This window comes from Penicillium riverlandense (genome assembly GCF_028828495.1).
Source record: "Penicillium riverlandense strain IBT 135883 chromosome Unknown utg000003l_segment0_segment0, whole genome shotgun sequence".
Classification (NCBI taxonomy): Eukaryota; Fungi; Ascomycota; class Eurotiomycetes; order Eurotiales; family Aspergillaceae; genus Penicillium; species Penicillium riverlandense.
The window spans coordinates 694245-713381 of NW_026643196.1; the positions used below are offsets into that span (position 1 = coordinate 694245).

The 19137-nt window shown below is 53.9% G+C and overlaps 4 protein-coding genes across 4 annotated transcripts; all 4 read right to left on the reverse strand.

The window, feature by feature from the left end:
- Positions 1 to 37: 37 nt before the first annotated feature.
- On the reverse strand, positions 38 to 3706 carry N7474_003904 (WW domain protein; the record flags this gene model as incomplete). The annotated part of the gene is made up of 3 exons (XM_057195319.1): positions 38 to 586; positions 647 to 1253; positions 1308 to 3706. 3 exons carry the CDS (start codon positions 3704 to 3706, stop codon positions 38 to 40), a joined length of 3555 nt encoding a protein of 1184 aa, XP_057052715.1.
- Positions 3707 to 4211: 505 nt separating this feature from the next.
- N7474_003905 (uncharacterized protein) lies at positions 4212 to 6691 on the reverse strand (the record flags this gene model as incomplete). The annotated part of the gene is made up of 6 exons (XM_057195320.1): positions 4212 to 4631; positions 4682 to 5386; positions 5437 to 6116; positions 6168 to 6288; positions 6442 to 6451; positions 6501 to 6691. 6 exons carry the CDS (start codon positions 6689 to 6691, stop codon positions 4212 to 4214), a joined length of 2127 nt encoding a protein of 708 aa, XP_057052716.1.
- An 844-nt stretch (positions 6692 to 7535) lies between these two features.
- N7474_003906 (ECM29 family proteasome component) lies at positions 7536 to 13247 on the reverse strand (the record flags this gene model as incomplete). Its single annotated transcript, XM_057195321.1, has 2 exons — positions 7536 to 8271; positions 8326 to 13247. The coding sequence occupies 2 exons, from the start codon at positions 13245 to 13247 to the stop codon at positions 7536 to 7538; spliced, it is 5658 nt and encodes a 1885-aa protein (XP_057052717.1).
- Positions 13248 to 13930: 683 nt separating this feature from the next.
- N7474_003907 (uncharacterized protein) lies at positions 13931 to 18566 on the reverse strand (the record flags this gene model as incomplete). The annotated part of the gene is made up of 4 exons (XM_057195322.1): positions 13931 to 14470; positions 14525 to 18214; positions 18283 to 18467; positions 18533 to 18566. 4 exons carry the CDS (start codon positions 18564 to 18566, stop codon positions 13931 to 13933), a joined length of 4449 nt encoding a protein of 1482 aa, XP_057052718.1.
- Positions 18567 to 19137: the final 571 nt, after the last annotated feature.

Below are 19137 nucleotides of genomic sequence, written 5' to 3' on the forward strand. Positions count from 1 at the left end.
ACCAACTTAACTAAAAACCGCCAATCAACACCACACCTTACCTTCCATGTTCCAAACTCGGCACAATAACAGGACCATACTTGACCACATTCCCCAAGGATCCGTCACCCTGAACCATAAAGTCCGCCGCAAGACTAAGCTTCCCATTAGGACTCTGCACGGGGCCCGGATGACCCGAATATGGGGTAACAGTCTCAGGATCATAGGCGACGATAGCGACGTAGTTGCGCCGACCCATCAGCTTGCGGTGCTCACGCGCCTGGCCAGAGACATCGGCCTGGAAGATCTCCATCATGTCTTCTTTTGTGTCTGTGGGCTGGGATGGCGTGGAGCGGTGGCCGTTGGCCGGGACATAGAGCGGTTTGTTGTAGCTGTGGAGTAGCTTGATGATGTATGAGGGCGGTGGGGTGTTCACGACGGGGGAGGAGATGAGCTGGTACATTGTCTTGTGGTCGGATGGTTGAGATGGATCGTGGACGAGACCCGCACCGCAGACGTTCACGGAGCCGGAGAGGAAGGTCATCCGGAGGGACTTTTGGTGGGCGATTCCCTGGAGCGTACGGATGAGGTATGTACGCTCGAGGTCCTGCGTAGGGTGGGTTAGTTAGCAAGTTTCCATAGAATGACATGCGACAACATAACATACCTTTGATTCGTGAGTCCATTGATCGCGCAACTCGTCCATGAGATCGAACTCGCCGAATGGACTCAGAATCCCACCCATAAGCCCGGATTTACCCACTGCACGCTTGACCGAGTCGAAGCCTGAGCCGACCACGTCCTTGGCGCCGACCACTCCAGCCACGGAACTAGTCACCTTCCCCAGGACGTTATACGCACTGGTCACGGCGCGCTTGCCTGTGGTGACAGTTTGCGCGATATTCTCTGCCGTTCCCAGTCGAGGGTAAATGACGGGCACAGGAACCATCCAGAGGCAGTGCTGCACACTAGGGGGCAACATGGCGACTTTGGGGAACAGACCCTGGTACGTGGGACCGGCCATGACTTGATGCGGGTTGCGCTCGGAGCGGCAGTCGGGGCCGACGACGACGACGCCGGGACCAAGATATTTGACGAAGTGCCAACCCGTGCCCGTGATCGTGAACAGATCCATATCGTTGTTGACATTGCGGAGAATGTCGAGGGTGGTGTGGTGCTGGAAGAGGAGGTACATCTCGATACCAATGCGGCCGATGTTTTTGAACATGTTTGAGAACTGCATGTGCTCGGGGTAAGAGCCGAAGCCATCGAAACTGGGAAGAGATATTAGGTATGGTTCATTAGAACGGGGACGGAGGACAACTCACATGTCGTGGTCATCGATCTGGCAAATATAAGGAATCTGTGCAAACGACTCTCGCAGATAAGGCTGGTCGAAATGACTGGTGTAGTAGTGGAAGTATGCGTGGGAGACATCTTGCTCGTGCGCCGCTGCCCAAGGGGCATTCTTCCGGGCTTCCTTCCCACTGATCCCCAACCACTGCTTGAGGGACGGAACCTCCTTCCACATGCGATCCGCATAGATTTGGCCACCGATACACAATTGAGTGTGGAACCCTCCGATTTCGTTGTGCTTTTGCATGATATCCTTCCACATGTAGCCAACCCCACCCAGACGAGATCGCTCATTGGCATTCACGTTGATGGAGAAGTCGTTCCCGGAGGTGGCAATGAACCGCCAGTTGGTTTCATATCGACCCGCGACGAGGAATTCGTAGCGAGTGCACCCGAGGTGCGAGGTGATGGCATAAGTCCATTTTGCGGGACCATGTTCATCCATGCGCACGTCGACCTCGTACTTATAGAAGATCCAACGCTGATGAACTGCAATGTTGGTTGCTTTCAGCTGTCTTGGGCTTGGGGACAGATCCACGCTCTGGTGAAGATGGATCGTCGGTGGCTGCTGGGCATCCGTCACCAGCAAGATGGAACCCATCCAGAGGCCGCGCTCAAGGTCCATATTGGTGTATCGTAGATAGGGACCGAAGTAAACTCCGTTCGTGGGGGCGGTCTTGTAAACATCCACGCCACTGCTCGGAGGAGGCCCCGAGAAACCCGACATGACTGGAGACTGCAAACTCTCAAATCCAGGTGTCAAAGGTACGCCTGGCGACGCCATTGGCTTCCCAAATGCCGAGAGACCTGGAGAGGTGATAGGATGACCACCATACACGCTGCCCACGGGGGACAAGGGTGTTTCGTTGAGGTTCAGCGGTGTAGGTCCCTTGGGAAACTCCCACTGGGTCGACTGCGTGGGCAAGTGAATATAGTAGTACTGTCCTGAGCTGGGGTCCAGGTGCGCAATCCAACCCTCTGGAAGAGGCGGAGGAGATGCCGGAGGAGGTCCACCAGCCGTGGGCGAAGTGATCTGCTGCTGATACGCTGCGGCCTGACTGTTCACAGCAGCGCTCTGTGGGGAATGTCCCATATTCTGCTGCAGCCTCGGGTCATTGGCGAACGCGGGATGATCCTGCGTAGACGCTGTTGGCGCTGGCGAGGCCGCGGACCCAATGGCCGCAGCCGCCCCAGCAGCTTGACTAGCCGTTGCTGGATGCTCCCCGGCGGGACCGGCAGATGCCACAGCCGCAGCTCCATTCGGCTTCTCGTTCGGATATGCGCTCGATGCAGCCGAGCCGGAGACGCTGGAGTATGCCGGAGGAGGAGAGGAACTAAGGCGCATTCGGTCCATATCCTGCTCTAGCGGATTGGGCGCAATTCTCGACGGTGGTTGCTCCTGCTCCTGCTGCTGCGGCTGCGGCACTGGCGTAGACTGTTGGGATGGAGGGCCGCTAAACTGATATCCCCCTGCTGGCGGATTGGTCGGACTCACAACCTCAGCACCCTGATAGACCGTGGGAGGCCCATGAGGCTGTGTGCCCGGCTGCTCAGTCGGAGTCCATGGCCGATGCTGTGCCGGCTGCTGCCCAAAGTATTGCTCAGCTCGTCTCTGAGCCGCTGCACTCTGCGACTGGATCCCCGAAAGCGTCGAGGTGCCTGCAATACCAGCCGCAGCGTAACGGGCCTCGATATCATTCGCAGGCTGCTGGCCCGGTCCCACAACCGGCGTCTCCGGCGGCGGGGGCGACCCTCGCTGAGCTAGGGTGGTAGACGTCGAGGCAGTTGAGTTGATCCGATGGACGGAACTGTTATTCGCCTGAGGCGGCTGAAGCATGGATGATGGTCTTGCTTGAGGCGGAGGATAGTACTGTTGACCGTAGTCCGCATACTGGTTTCCATCCAATGTACTCCCCGCCGCCGGCGGGGCAGCAGGAGGAGGACGAGGGTACGGCCTGTTTGCGAGTGTGTCTCGGTCCGGCGCATCTGCAGGAGACTCGGGGAGCGGTCTGGGCGCAGCACCCCGTCGCTCGGCCAGCGTTGCGACTCGACCCTCCCGGCCGTCGCGCGGTCGTAGAGCGTGGGGATAGTCGGCCGGGCTTATAGCACCGGAACCAGCCGGTGGAGACCCATATCGATCCGTGGGACGACCATCGCTGGAACTCGAGGTACGGGTCTGGAGTCGAGGTCGGTCGTCGGGGTAAGGCAGCGGGTTAATGGGCGGGCTGGATGCGGAGGCTGGAGAGGCGGAATCCCGCTTGTTGATGCGCAGAGGCTCGACGACAGGTGGTGAGTTGGCTGCGTTGTTGGAGGAGCCCAGGAAGAGCTCGCCGTCCGGGTGCAGAGCACGGGCGCTCCCGCCAGGACTCATGGTTCAGGACTACTGCAGATACTCTCTGGATAGATGCGAAGTTGCCAAAAAGAAAAAGTGGTCGCAGACAGGTGCCAATCACAGGGCGGCGATCGGAGTTGGGTTTCTTCAGGCAGCGATGAGGGGCCGTAAGTAAGCCGATGATGGCGGGGCACCACAGCTCGGTTGAAGTATGGAAGTCTGTATATAGGCCGGGAAGGCGTTGCAGGGGACGGGCAGAGAATGATGCAGAAAGATAAAAAAAGAAAAAAGTTCAGGGAATGTGTCAGGGGGAAGAAAACTAAGTGTGTTCACAATATGAGTTAAGCGCCGTGTTGACGCCGGCCCCGCAGGTGATGAGAGGATATCACGTTCGACGGGTTGTCATTGGGGCCTGAGGCTGGCATGGTCATCATCGTTTATAGTCGTACAACATCCGAACTAGGCTAACCCTAAAACACCAGATTACACTCCATCCCACATGCTGTGCCCGTGAAATCCAAAAAGAAGACAATAAAAACGCCCATTAAAATCCAAAGTTCACCATATGAAGTCGTTCCTGGGCCATCAGCTCCACCCAGTCGACATCCATCGTGTGGCCCACACGCATCAGTCGCTCGAGTTGTCGCTCATAGACCACCTGGAGGATGGCGCGCGTGGTCGCCGCGTTCCGGCCGATCTCTTCCTCTTCTTCCATGCTGCTCATCAACTCCATCGCCATCATCTTCAGTCCGCTGGCGGACGCAGTTGCACCGGCCAGGAATAGCGGGAAGATCAAAAATCTCCGATCGGCCCGCTGAGAGTGTGCGGCTTGCTCGGCGATGCGCAAGATCTCCGAGGCGTGATGGTCGATCTCGCCGTCTGTCGCGAACTCGGACTCCAGACGCTGCGCGGGCCACATGCTGCTGTAGGAAAACAAGTGGCAGACATGGAAGAGCGCAATCGACTAGAATATAATTAGTCAAAGACATTTGAAGGGTAGGAGGATGAATGTACCTGCTGCATCAAATCCCGAGATCGGGCGGGAAGGCTGTCTTGATGCCGATGGCAAAAAGCAACGTCAGGCGCCTCCCAGAGCCGTCCAAAGGACTGTCGTAATTGGCAAAGCTCCTCCGACCGAGGATTAAAGTCCGCATATGGCAGGTTTTGCTTATCCTGGCGGAGCCGAGCAGCCAAGAACCCAAGTCGAGCAGCGAGCATAAATGAGTCGTAGTATAGGCGCATGAGAGTAGACAAACTATTGCTCTCGTCGCCATAGATCACACTATATCCCTCCGGCGCCGAAGGGGAGAGGAGGCAATCGGAGCTCGGAAGCATATGGTGATCGATGACGGCTCGCACAAACTCGCCCGTCCCAGCCCCGCTAAGTAGAGCATACAAGTCGATATGACAGACCCACCAGAGCACGAAGGGGTGCGGCTCTCTTCCAAACCTATCCCGCCGGAGAAAAGAGATGTGGAGTAATCGGGAGATATGGTGGGACCAGAGGTTAGAACCGTGAGGCTCGGAGGCTGCGACTTCGTAGATCAGAAGCAGGAAGTGGGTCAGGAACAGCCCATCCGAGATGAGATCGTCATTATTCCGCAAGCTGGTCTGGAGCGATGGGAAGGCTTGCTGGTAGTACTGCAGCGCGTCAAGATTCTGGACTGCACCAGTGAGCGACAGACTGAGGGCCGACACAGCTCTGATTGCGTGAGAAAGCTGGATTCCATTAGCCTTGATAAAGTCTTTCGATGATCGACATTACTTACGGGAGGGAAATGAGCTGCTTCTCGCTCGATCAAATCCGCGCTCAAGGTCGATCCATGGCCCTCAGACCAGTGCGGATCGCCCACCCCATGAGCAGTCGGAAACAATTGTCTCCATACCACGTCGCGGAAGTGGGCGAAGAGCATTGCATCTTCATTATAATAGTCATTGTGCGGGTCAATGACTAGATCCCCGAACAGTTGAGGTTTAATATCGTCCTCGATATCACCCTCTGAGGGGAGAGACGCGAATATAGGCGACAAGGAGAGAGAGCAGAGGGGATCGGAGATCTCCGAAGTGGGTGAGACTCGCGAGACTCGGCCGATGGACGACGAGCGCCGCGTGGCATCTTCAAAGGTCTTCAAGATGACCAAGTTGGGGTCATCGTTTGACACGTTCTCGCCTTTGAGTCCATTGAGATTGAGACTGAGGGGGCTGATGTCGGCAGATCGCTGGGATTCACCCGAGGATCTTGGTTTCGTCCTCTCTGTGCCATCGTCTGCATACTCTGGCAGAGTAGAGAAACTGTCCGGGACGACCACCACATGGTATGTTCCCGGGCTGGTAGCCTCTGCTTTCCTTTCCCGCTCCTCATCCGTCGTGAGTAGCGCAAAGGGCGGGAGCGAATCGTCGCCCAAGCAGAAATAATCTGATCGGTCTTCGCTGGGAGTAGGGGAGGTAACTAAATGCTAGTGAGCATCCTGAGAAAAAGGGCAGAGGTGGAAAGCCTTACGATCCCAGACAATATTGCCCGCTGTTTGCACGTCTGCCATGCGACCCATGATACGCGGAGTATCATCGCGGAAGGCGAGTCGCGGTCGGTAGTCGCAGATGTGACCTAGTCGAGCACATTGCTATTCAGGTGTTAGCGACTGTTCCGAAAGGAGCGCAAGGTTCCAATGCCTACATTGCATTGTGGATGGCCTTCATCGCACTTGACCTTTCGACTCTATACGATTCCCACGTCAATAAAATGGCTGATCCGCTACCAAGCAAGAGTAACATACCCGACACGTCCTAGGAGACTGTTAACCTTGACCAAAAGAGAAAGTCGGGGCAAACTTACCAGCAACCCGTCCTCGAGCGCGGCGGCAGGCGGATGCGGGGAGCGATCAAATTGGCCTTGTCGACGGCTTTGCTGAAGGCCGTTGTATCGATGATTTCCTCCTTGGGTGCAATGATGGGAAGTCGCAAGGTGCGCTTTGCGGAGGCATTATTGCCCCGCCGGTTTTGCATCACTAGGCTTGTCGCCGTCATAGGGCTGACTGACGGTGGATGCTGTGGCACCTGGGGTCAGCGATTGACCTAATGGGGCACCAGCCCGGGACGGAATGGGACGTACCTGAGGATAATAATGGGGATGGACGATGGTCCAGAGAAGAGAAGCGAGTGAGAGAAAGGGAAGAAAGGAAAAAGCAAACGAGAGTCGTTGAAGTCTGCAAAGTAACTTGGACCCGGCGGGAGTCGGCGGGGCAGGGCGTTAAGTACCGTTCACATCACCAGCAGGAACATGGGCCTGCTGCAGGAAGACTGGGACTGCATGATTCAAAGTTGACGGGTGGCGGGCGCGCAGCAGAGTCAGGATCGAACCGGTGACTGGTTAGGAACCCATCCGGTTCGTCCGGCGGGGGGGTGAGAGAGCGTGTATGTGAGGTGAGAAGAGAAAAAAGACAGGGAAGAGAGAACGAGAACGAGAGGGAGAAGCGAACAGGGCAGAAGGCAGACCCAGCTAAAGCTCCTGCCGGAATCAGAACTTACGGCGGGGCTGGCTGAACAAACAACAAGTCCAAAAAGAAAAGCCGGAAGCGAGTTAAACTCGGAGCCGAGAAAGAAACAGAGAGGAAGAAGGGTATGGAATGAGAGCAAAAGAATGGACCAGATCGGCCCGGCCAGGCCTCGATCTCCCCGGACCACACAGAACTGACAGATTTCAATAGTCCCAGACGACTAACCCGAACCAAGTCTACGGACATGCCCGAAGCCTTAAGCGAGTGGCGTTTTCGCTAGACAGCCCCAAATTAGGCCGTTATGGTTGGCTTCTATTTTCAGATACAGACGGACACACTAGTTAACAGGGGGTGATCCTCCACGTGGACTTCCTTCACACCAGGCCCAGCGCTTGGTCCAGAATGCCCTGCACACTCGCGGAGCGCTCGCCGTTCCTCCATGCACGTAGCGTCTCCCCGAGGGTGGCCGGAATGCCTGGCGGTCGCAGCTTCAGGTACGCCAGGGTAGCCTCGGCGCGTCCCTTGCGCAGCGCCTCGACGGACCCATCCAGGTCGCGCGTGAGAAGGGCCTCTACGAGGGCGGTCAAGGCCACAGCCAGGGACCAGTCGTCTTGGACCCGCTGGTCCACCCGCGTGAACGCCCCGGGGAGGTGGTCGTAAATGGTCCGGGCGACAGGTCGGCCGCCATGTGCCAGGGCCTGGTCCAATGGCCCGGTTATCCGTTCCATGTTTTTTCCCAGCACTGTGGTTTGGCTTAGCGGGGCTGGCAGCACGCTAGGGGATTTTCCGCTGGCGGCGGGGGCTGACGGACCTTCTTGGGTGGCGGGCGACGCTGAAAAACATTGCAGGAGACACTGCGCGCAGGCAGCCAGTGTGTCATCCACCCCATTGCCAGCACCAGAGTCAATCTCCATCTTGTCGTTCGCGTCATCGTCGGCCACTAATTCCTCCACCACGGGGGGCACAATGGTCAGCGCATCGGGCATGAAATCCACTTCCGGACGGGCCCGCGCTATCTCGCCCAGCGCACGCAGGCCATGTGGTCGGTAGGCGGCGTTGGTTCGCTTCGCCTCACGCACAGCAATAGTCTGTCGGAATGTGGGGAAGACGCTATTAGTATTTCAAATTTCATCGTAATCGTGTATGCGGGGCGGAGTGGCAAACCCTACCTTCATCAGGTCCCGGAGGTTCGTCTTGTCTTGCCACAGCTTCTGCGCTTGGCTAGCAAATTTCACCAAGGCCTTGAGCACCACTTCCTTGCCCTCCCAGGTCTTCCCCGATAAGGCCTTTTCCAACACGGGCCAGACCAATTGGGCCGTGGGCAAATCGATCTCAGTATCGAGAGCAAGGATAGCCTGGGCAATGGCTCGGGCAGCCGTGTGCTTGATGGCCCAGCGCGGGGAGTCCAGATTGTCTGCGACGAGTTCGACAATCTCCCGGATGTAGAGCGTCACTGCGCGGGAGCCGCCGACATTAGCCTGCCACGTTTTCTCAAAGTCATCTTTCACGTGGTCGTCCGCATCATGCTTGCAGACGAAGACAAAGGGCAGAGCCGTTGCGGCAAACGCCATGAACCGGTCGTTGGATAATTTGGACGACGAGTGCAGAATCTCAGCCGCAATGGCTCGTGGCGTGGCATCATCAGCCGTCAGATAGAGCTTTTTGGCATAGTCAATGGTCTTGAGAACCCGGTCGTCCGATGCCAGTCGCATAAGATAGCCCAGTGAAGTGCAGTAAGATGCGCTAACGGTCTCGTTGCGGTCGACTACATACTTGGAAAGAAGCTGGATGAACCGATCTGCATACGGGCGGAACAGCAGTGTCTTCATACTCAGGAGCACCAGCACACGACTGCAGCCTACTTTCGAGGGCAGTCCCACCGCAGACCGGAGCACATCCTCCAGCTTGAATGTCAACTCCTTCACATTAGTCTCGTCCACGGTGTCGATCAAATACCGTTCGATGACTTCCATCATGGGGGATGTGCGAATGCTGGAGAGTCGCATCTTGTCGATCTCCTGGCCGGTCAAGCCGTACTTGTCGGCGTTGAGGTGGACGTAGTTGACGGCTTGCGGCTCGAGAGAGCTGAGAGAGCCCAGGAACTTTTCGAGAATGGTGGGCACAAACGGCCGCAACAACCCGCTGGGACTCTTCTTGATGATCTGGACAAGGGCCCCAATGGCATACCCACGCACTTCTTCAACGCTAGAATCCAACCCTGTATCGCTCAGGAGGAATGGAATAGCGCTTCCAAGCAAACCGCTCGCCCGCTTCTCCGTACCACTCGTCTCGAGCGTGCGAATGAGGGAATTGGTGATTGTTTGACAGAGTTTGAGAGCCGTAGTCCGCACCGACTCCTTGATATCGTCCAACAGTTTGAAAGCCTTGCTGTAGATCTCATCCAGGTACTTGGAGTACTTCTCTGGGCGACGGCCCTGAACCAGGTCTGCAACGGCAGCACAACTGGCCTGTCGGCCGCGCCATTCGCGCCCAGCCAACATGCTTTTCAACAAGTCCTCCATAATTTCGTCAAAATGGGCATCAATGACAGCATTCGGGTCTTTGACTAATGCTTGCCAGATCGTGTTCATGGATCGTTGGACGTTGGGATTGGGATCAAAGCGGTAACGGAACAGTTTCGGGTAGATCTTGGGGTTTTGCGAGAGATAGCCATTGACACTAGAGTCGGAGAAAATAGTACTGATTCCGAATCGTCCAAATGCCGCTCGATTTGTCCACAGTGCGTTGTTAGAAGCCAGTGACATAAACCGATAAACCAGTGTCGGGTCGCCAGCCTCAGCGGCTAGGTTCATGATATCTTTGTAGGTGCTGATGGACGACCCTTCACCGGTAGGAAGAGCACCGGGCTCAAAGAGCTTCGTGTCTTCAGAGACGTTGCCACCTCCCAGATTGGGGCCTGTTGCTGTGAAGGACTCCACCAGATCACGGACCAAATCATCCTTCAGCGCCTGGTCACCGATCTCGTAAACCAGACTAAGGCCATGAGCACCGGTCTCCTGCACCACCTCATCTCGGTTCCCAAGAAGGCTTGTAAATGTTGCCTGGCACTTCCGTAGGCGGTCTTGCATTTCCTGCAGGTGACCGCAGTTCTTGACCAAAGACAAAAGCCAGATGGCCGACGCCTTACGAAGAGATGGTTTGGGGGCGACGCAGTCAGCTATGATCTTGTCGCAAACCTCCACAAACACTGTGCGCGGAACGCCAGAGCGGGGGAATTCTCCATCGATATCGAATTCTTGAATCAAAGCCCGGGAATCCCACCCAATAGCAACGTTGCTCAATGCCTCACCCACCGTGAACTGAACTTCCGGGCTGCGAATCTCATGTAGCCCGTAGAGAGAACTCATGAAATCAGCAAAAAGAGAACCGTTCGAGGCAGACCGAGAGAATGCCAGTGTGAGCAGGCCAAGTGACTTGATGGGAGTTTCGTTCTCCATTTTGGCATCCTTTGACACTTTGTCTTTGACCTTTTTCCATCCGTCTTCAGGAAGCACTTGGGATGACAGGATCCCCGAAAGACTGAGCTGTCCGATGGCTACCTGCGCAGTTCGTTGCAGAAGAGTGTCACGAGAAGCGTCAAGCACATCCAGTGTTGTATCAATAAACTGTTTCACTTGCGCTTCGGGAATTTTATCCAGTAAATTGCGATATGCAAGCCTGCTCAACAGATAGGACAGTGCCAAAATCGCGCCACGAACTCGGAGCGCGGCTTCACCCACTGCAGTATTCCATGTTTCAACAGTACCAGTCAGCTGCGTTACAAAACTCTTGAGCTGGTCTTCAGCGAACGCAGGATGAGAGACTAGAATTCCGAATGCCCGAGCTGCTACTTCCTGGATGTCCTCATTGTTGCTGGAAATTGGCCCAGCCAAAGACGAAGCCCGCGAGAGCAGCTTTTCAACAACGTCGTTGGGAGATAGGGAGCAAATCTCCACGAAATTGACACCACATTGCCGCATGCCTTCACGTCCTCCAGAAACAATCCCATCGAGTGTGCCGCATAAGAATGACAGCACAGACTCCTTTGCTGAATTTCGAATGTATTGTCTCACGGCAGATCGTGCTTCTTCACTGGTGGAAAGATGCACTTCAAGTTTGTAGTCCCAATCTTCCTGAAGGTCGACGCTGATGTCTGATGCTGAGAACGCTTCCCAGATAAGGGTGTTGCGCAGGAAAGAAATGGCTGGCACAAATGCGTTCTTGTAAGGCCCTGATAGAAGTTGTGATGCGGACATAGCTTGGGCTGTCGAAGATTCCTCTTGCTCTCCCGAACCGAGTAGAAACTGAGTCGCCTCGGCGAATTTGGGGAAATCAAACCAGGATTCATCATGTTCTCGAGCTGAGGGGGCATCCCACTTTTTCTCTCCTGTGGGATTGAGGAGCCGATACCAGTATGGGTGAAGACCCTTCTTCCCTTCCTCGACGATCTCTTGCTGTCTTTCTGGCCCTCGACCAACGGCCATGAGGTCGACCCAACGAGCCACCACATCGCTATAGGGCAAGAATCGATTCGCAAAACGCACAGCGGCATATTGAACACCTCGCACAGCCTGGTATCCAGTTTCGGGATCCACATCTCCGGGCTGCATGCTCATCAGACGAACCAGGAATGGCCGAAGCTGATCTTGGAAGTCTTTGTCATGGCTGTCCAAGGATGAATTGAGGATGCTTCCAAGCGCCTGGTCAATGCTGACAAAAATCTGCGGACTCGAGTCATCCGCACTCAAAGACGTGAACAGCCATCGGACAAGACCGAACTCGAAGTTCTCCATCTCATCATCTCGAATTTGGAAGTCGACTTTGGGGACCATGATCCCAATGCTTTCATAGGCAAGCCCCCGCAAGCTTAGATCTGTTGCAGGCAACTTTATCCCGCTGGCTCCTGGGCTGGGCCACCCTTGGGACTGGATAAAGTCCCTTAATCCGGCAACGAGTTTGGGCGCGATTTGTTTCAGATCGGAAGGCGAACCCATGCGGACTACCCAAGTAGTAAACGTAAAGATCTGAGTTCTTAGTTTGGACGCTTGGAGTCCCTGGGAGGAGCGTGCCGTATCAGATAAGAGTCCGTCTTCAATGAGCCTCAGAATCCTCTGGGGGTCTCCTGTAGCTTTGATTGATTTGCCCAAAAAGACCAGAATCTTCACCTGGAGCGGCGGTCTCACGGGGAGGGGTCCATCGGCTGTCTCAGAGCCGAAATATAGATCATATAGCTGTTGTACGACGTCCGGGTTTCCAAGGTCCGGGGCAAATCGCTTCAAAGTTTCATCGGCCAGATCGGCCAGGCGGGAATTCGAATCAGCCGAGGCAATAACACATGGCAGAAACCTCTCGGCATCAGTGAAAGCACCGCTCCCCAAGAAGCGAAGTGCAGTGGCTTTGGTTTCGGTCAGATTCAAGCCACCACTCGCCGATGGATTCCATGTCTCGTTCGCAGGCGCACCCTTATTGAGGAATGTATATTCGTCTGGCGATAGACCAGGGCAGGTCGGAGACTCCTTGGCTACCGGAGAAAGAAGTAGCAACTTCCCCAGCCAGAAGGACAAGAATTGGGTATCTTGGTCAGATAACCCGAGACGCTTTTTCAAGCTCACATCATCCTCGCTTCCTTTTGGGGGCAGCTTAAAAAGAGGCAGCAGCCTCAAAACAAGGTTGAACACGATGGCACCCTGAGTGACGGACGTGCCAATCTCCGAAATGCCCTGGAGAAGCGGGAGCAAGATCTCAACTCTGGCCCCAGAACCAAGGCGATCGATCCCCTGCTGAGCGTACACAAGATCAAAATGCCGAACAAGCTGGGACTTTTGCTCTTTGAACTGCTTGAGCAACGCCGCCACGGGGAGCTGAATTGAGGGGGCTTTGACGCGGGCGTTCACATGTTGGCAGACGGAGATGACCTTGTTGCGCACCGCGACGTGTTCTGAGTTGAGTTTGAGCAACAGCGGAACCAGGTAGGTCTGGAGCAGTGACTGCAGCTTCTCATCGGTGTCTGCCATGGCGATTCTGAATTCCACCTTTCCTATCAGACTGAGCTCGCGAGCCTCGGGGCTCGGAGTGTCGGACGCCATGATGGAAATATGTTGTTATGCAGAAGCAATTCTCATGGGGCATTGGCATGGACTGGAGATTCTTGGTTTTATTTTCTTGCAGCACAGGCAACCACACCCACGTCAACTGTTGCAACATAATGGGCAGGTGGGCAGGCCGTTTACCCGACTTAGTCAGAGAGCGGCACTGATTAGTCATACACTGTAAACAGACACCACATGGTCCAGGAGATAATGGAGCGTTTGCAGCTCGCTGGATTCTGTGGAGTTGCAGCAGTCGCGTCACACGAAGCCTTACTATATCTGAGATGGCCTTGCCATAGTTAAGGTTCTGCAGCTCCTTGGCTACGGAGCCCAGCTCATATGGAGTGATGATAAGCACACGCTATCTTATCATAGATAAGGCTCCATGGCTCGTTGGCCTTGAAAGGAGAGACGGAACCTTTAACAACCCCTTGAAGGCTAGCGAGCTGCAGAAGGCCTGCATACAAACAGAGTCGCAGGTTGCATTATTCTCTATAGACAAGCCTCCACAACTCAAGGACCTGGGAGGCGCAATGGGAGCAAATTCAGTGCCATAGCTAAGGTTTTATAGTTCCCCAGTCTTTGAGGAGCAGCAGAGCTCCCTTCATACAAGATATGTGGGTCGGGGTATATAAATGTATTCTTTCGTAACTATTCATGTACTGGATATTCATTATATATCACTCTCTTCGCTGCTCCGCAGCTTCGCCTCGTAAGAACCTGCCAACCTCCTGCTCAGCAGCCGTCGAATAACCGTGGCTATCCTTGTGGCCCGAATTCCCAAACAGACACTGCCAGAGATCGTCTTGCTTCACCAGCTCCCCACCCGAGGAGCCGCTCGCCATCAAATTAGTGAGGCTAGCGTCTTGCATTTCCAGTGAATTCGCAGAGTCGATGGCCGTCTCACTGAGATTGTTGATCAGAGCATCATCGACATCGGAAGGCAGGGTTGAATTCCTGCGCTTAGCTTTCTTCTCTTTCTCGATGATGTGGGCCAGTCGACGCGCTACCGAGAGCTCATAGATCGATTCCTCCACAGTACCGGAGACAAGATACATCCACACCGTAGTAGGGCGGTGCTGGCCGATTCGGTGAACACGCGCAATTGCCTGAAGCTCGATCGCGGTGTTGATGAGTGGCTCGCACAGGAACACATGGGTCGCGTTAATCAAGGTCAGACCGGAAGATTGTGCTTTGCCATGTAGCAAGAAACATTCAACCTGAGGTGGGGTCAGTACATTTCCATGCATTGAGTAAACGGTAAGGTCACATACCGCAGGATCCTTCTTGAATCGTTCGATACCACCGGGAGCATCGACGCTGCTGTTCACAATTCCGAATCTCTGGAAGGCTCTTTCCAATACGGTCAAGAAGTTCTTGTATTGAGAGAAGACAATAGATTTGGTCCCTGGGTCATGCTCGCGCAGCCACATGATATGACGAGCGAGGGTATCGACCTTGGTCCCGAAAGAGCCATTCAGGTCAATGAGCTTGATCTCTCGGAGAAGTCCAGAGTTGATATCGCTGTAGATAGCATTGTTGGAATGTCGCTCATGATCGAACTTGACGGGCGACTCTTCCTCCTGCGCAACAAGCTCTTCTGGTTTGTACGTGATTTGATGGAAATCCCTGAACTTCAAGGACTTCTTACACATCGGACAGGTCCGGTGTTGTCGCCACCACAGCCGTAGGCAATCAGAACAATATTTGTGGCCGCACACAGTCAACACACCGATTTCAAAACTGGACTGACAAATGATGCAGATCTGAGAATTATCGTCAGAGTTAGTCTCGTCTCTGAGATGAATAAGATATCGTCTCTTGGATTTCAATGAAGCAATTTTGCCATCCAAAGTTTCTTCATGGCGGAGCTTTTGCGCAAAAAGAGCATCATCCAATGGCTTCCCGGAGCTCTCTTCATCGTACGGAGCGACGGTGTCGGAAATCTGCTGCAGGTGGCGGTAGTACTCCAACCGATTGTTCATAGTATCGCGGAACATTTCCACCTCTCTTTCCAAGCTGGAGGAGACTTTGAGCTGCTCTGCGGCCATCTGGCCAGCGTTCTTCAACACCATCTCAATCAGTTCAAGCTCTGCGCGAGCACGCGAGCTTCCGCTATTGGCCTGCCATTCAAGAGTGGTGGTCATACTCCGAAGCTCACTGACAAGGCCACGCAAGGACCCCAGCTCGGGGTCGGGCTTGAGTTCACTGCGACGGTTCATGATCTCGAGGAAAAGTTTGGGTGATGGTCCATCACCTTTTTGAGCCTGAACAATACCGGCCTTGACCTCGTGGGAAATGAGAATGTTCTTTTGTCCAGTAAGAGCATCGTGGCGATCTGCGTACATGGAGCGCAAGGCCTCCATATACACGTACATCTCGTCTTGATGCTTTGTCGACGTCTCGTATTCGTTGCCCTCAAGTTGTGCATCTTCCTCCTGGTCGATAAGAGACTGCGAAACAAGCTTGATCATGACATCGCGCCATTTGTTGTATTGCTCGGCATGGGCATTCAAGGCTTCGCACAAGTCTTCGAATTTGTTGAGCAGCCTGTAAGACTCGAGTCCCCGGCTGAAGAGCTGAGGTTTCATCTTTGGGATGTGCACCAATTCCTTTTTCTGCACTTTTGTTTTGATGATTTTCATGTACCGCTCGGTCTTCCGGGAGATGTCGGTCAGCATCTCTTTACGGATCAGCTTTGCAGCCTCGTATCCCTCTTCTTCCTTTTTCTCGAGTGCTTTAAATTCTTCGGAGTCGGGTTCGGTGAGATTGGTATCCGTCTTGATCTGGTAGTACGCATTCGCTGTGAAGAATACAGCAATGTGCTGGACCTCAAGAGCAGCTCGCAGCTTCAGGCGGCACTGGCCGATGCGACTGTTTTTGTCAACTTCTTCGTTCTCGTCGTCACTCATGCCGTCAGCTGTCGCTGTGCTTTCATCGGCGTCCGAAGCACCTTCCCGGTTCACTAGGCGCTGCAAGCGCAATTGGTTTCGGCTGTCTTCGACCAGCTCAGTCGCATGATCAAGGGCTTTCTGCCAGAGAGCGAGGGACTCTTTACGACGCTTCGCATTTTCGAGCAGTTGGCCCCGCCGAAGTTGGGATAGCAAAAGTGTGCGTTCTTCAGCGCGAATGGCTGTATCAGTAGACTCGATCATGACTTCCAAGACTTCGTCTACGGTTCGCAAAGGACCATTGCCTCCCAGCGCTCGACGGTTGCTGCCGCTCACTTCAGGATGAAGGCAGGTTTGTCGAAGTCTGGTCAACCAAGAGCGCATTCTTTCGACAGTACCGGGATCGCTGGGATTCCAATCTCCGCGAATGGGGGCGCCTGAGGCATTGAGACCACACTCCTCGCACATTTGCTCAAACAGTTGTCCGTAATGCTGCTCCTCCACCGCGGTGAACGGAACGGTGATAACTATGCGCTTCTGAGGAGGTAGATGAAGCTCATCGCGCACACGGTCTTTGCTGTGTCTTAGAGCTATTGTGCCGATAATGCTCACCAACACCGATCCGAATCGCGAGTACAGTCGTTTCCATAAAGAATTGGAAAAGCAGAATGGGCTGTAATGGAGGAACAATAGAAGACCAAACAGATCATCTATGTTTTTCCGAAGCGGTGTACCAGTCACAGCCCACGCATTGTGTCGAGGAACCAGCCGAGCCACTTTGGCTGCGTTGCTAACTCCACTCTCGATCATTTGTGCTTCGTCGAGACATACACGCCACCAGGAGATGCGGACCAAAGGTGTTTTCCGAGCCTCGAACCTCTTTTCGTGACGAAAGCTTCGTTTGGGGGCCGCGCCAGCGTAATGGATTTCGCGTGCAATAACGTTGTAGGTGGTGAGAACGACATCATAACCTGCAAGCTCGTCCACAATATTCTGATCTGATTCATCTTGGCCACGCTTGATACCGGTATAATGGTGAACACGGAGATTCGGGGCATGCTGCTCAATTTCCTGTTTCCATTGTTCGAGAATTGCCGGAGGGGTGATGATGAGAGTTGCACCAGACAACTTCAACCCATCTCCATCTGGGTCGGGCTTCAACTGTACCTCTGAAGAGGAAAAGCGGTTGAGGCATATGAGCGTGATCATCTCAACCGTCTTGCCCAAGCCCATCTCTTCCGCCAAAATCCCGCCTTTCAGATGAAGACCGGCGTCATACCACCTGGAAAAGTCTGTTGTGACAGTCATGAACAGGTGACTAAAGAGGCAAGTTCGGCCGTCGGCATCCTTCATCTCCTTAAAGGACGGCGGGAGCCCATCCTTCGAGGCCTTTTCAATAGGAACCACTGTCCCATCTGGCTGAAGCGCCTTTCCTTCTCTCCATAACATCCAGCGTACAGCCCTCCTTTGAAATGGGAACAGCTCACACTCAACCTGTGGACATTTAATTTTTGCGGAAGCGCTCTCTGTATTGGGGGGGACGTGAACGCTTTCGTAGAATTCACGAGGAGCCCAGGTTCGAGAAGTGCCCAGCATCTTCTCTCGGTTTTCCTGCCTTTTTGCAGCGGAAGACGGTCGGTCATAATGCTCCTGAAGAACGTATTTTGCAAACGTTTCCAGGACAGGATCTTGCAAATGAACAAAATCAGGGATTTCCAGAGAATCTTTCCAGAGAATAACCGTCTCTAAATCTATCGAGTTTTGGGTCGGTGAGGCACATATCGCGGATTGGTAGCAGGCTGTCGGAACCCGGTTGTAGTATCGATCTGCGCAAGCAAGCCCTTGAGCATGTTCCAGTTGTTTCAGAAGCCTAAACAGCCGTGCTTCTTTGAATTCAGAGACAAATATCTCCGCCCTCTGAGTATCCGTACTTTTCAGATCTATCGTATAGAAATCCTTATCATCGTCGAGTTGATAGCCGCGGACGACTTCGAGAGTGACCGGAATTCGGCGGGAGACATCGCCAGAGGTATAAGGGTATTCGTGCTTCAGAGTACCAGCCTCTGTAAAATTCTATCCAGATGGTGGTGAAGGTCAGAGTCTTTGGATCGGATGGGAGTGCCAATGTACGGTGGGCTTACCATGCGCAGTGTCAATCGTGCTAGTGGAATGTATCCCACGGGAATTCCAGTCATAGAGACTCCATTTTCTTCAGAAAGGCTATTGGGGCCCGATTTTGTGACCTTGCGCCGCTTGGTGGGACGGTCGTCGGCATTCTGCTCTTCGATTTTCGCAAAGACGGTGGCTAGTGACCGGGGGACCCCGTCTGGATTCGAGAAAGATATCAGTAGATGCTCATAAAATGCTATCGAATGGGGTTGGATATGCTACCTGCAATGTCCACTTCTTCTGCGACCACACTCATCCTGATCTCTGCTGGATTCTTCACCCGTTGTTGCCACAACTGAGAAGGGTTGGCAGAAAAGATGGGATGCGCGCGACCTGGGAACCTCTTATCTTATCGATTAGATCACGTGGGTCTGTCCGGGAAATGGTTGTTCATGGGCGATCTATATGGCATACAAGCACCGCTCTGGGTTTCATGGCATGATATGTCTAGTGAGGTCCAGGTTTTACGATATCCATAGCATAAGAATGGAGCTGGTTCAGATATGTTCCAGAGGGCTATATCCGGCATGGTTGCTGGTAGCCGGATGACATTTTGGTCATCCTATCTCATTTTATCAAGATTCTACATCTTTTGTTGTTCTGCTCCAGCAAACAATTCGCTTGTTGCCAACTGCTTCCTGGATTCTCCGCAGTACTTATTGAGCGGCTTTTGCCATGACGAAAAGCGCGTCTACAATACAAGTAAATCGGATGAGTCTAGACGCTCATTATCGTCATTCTATACTTGGATCTAACCCAATGAGGGAACTCCATTCGGAAAACACGACTTTTCCCGGGTCTTAGTCATCCACATATATTCTCTCCGT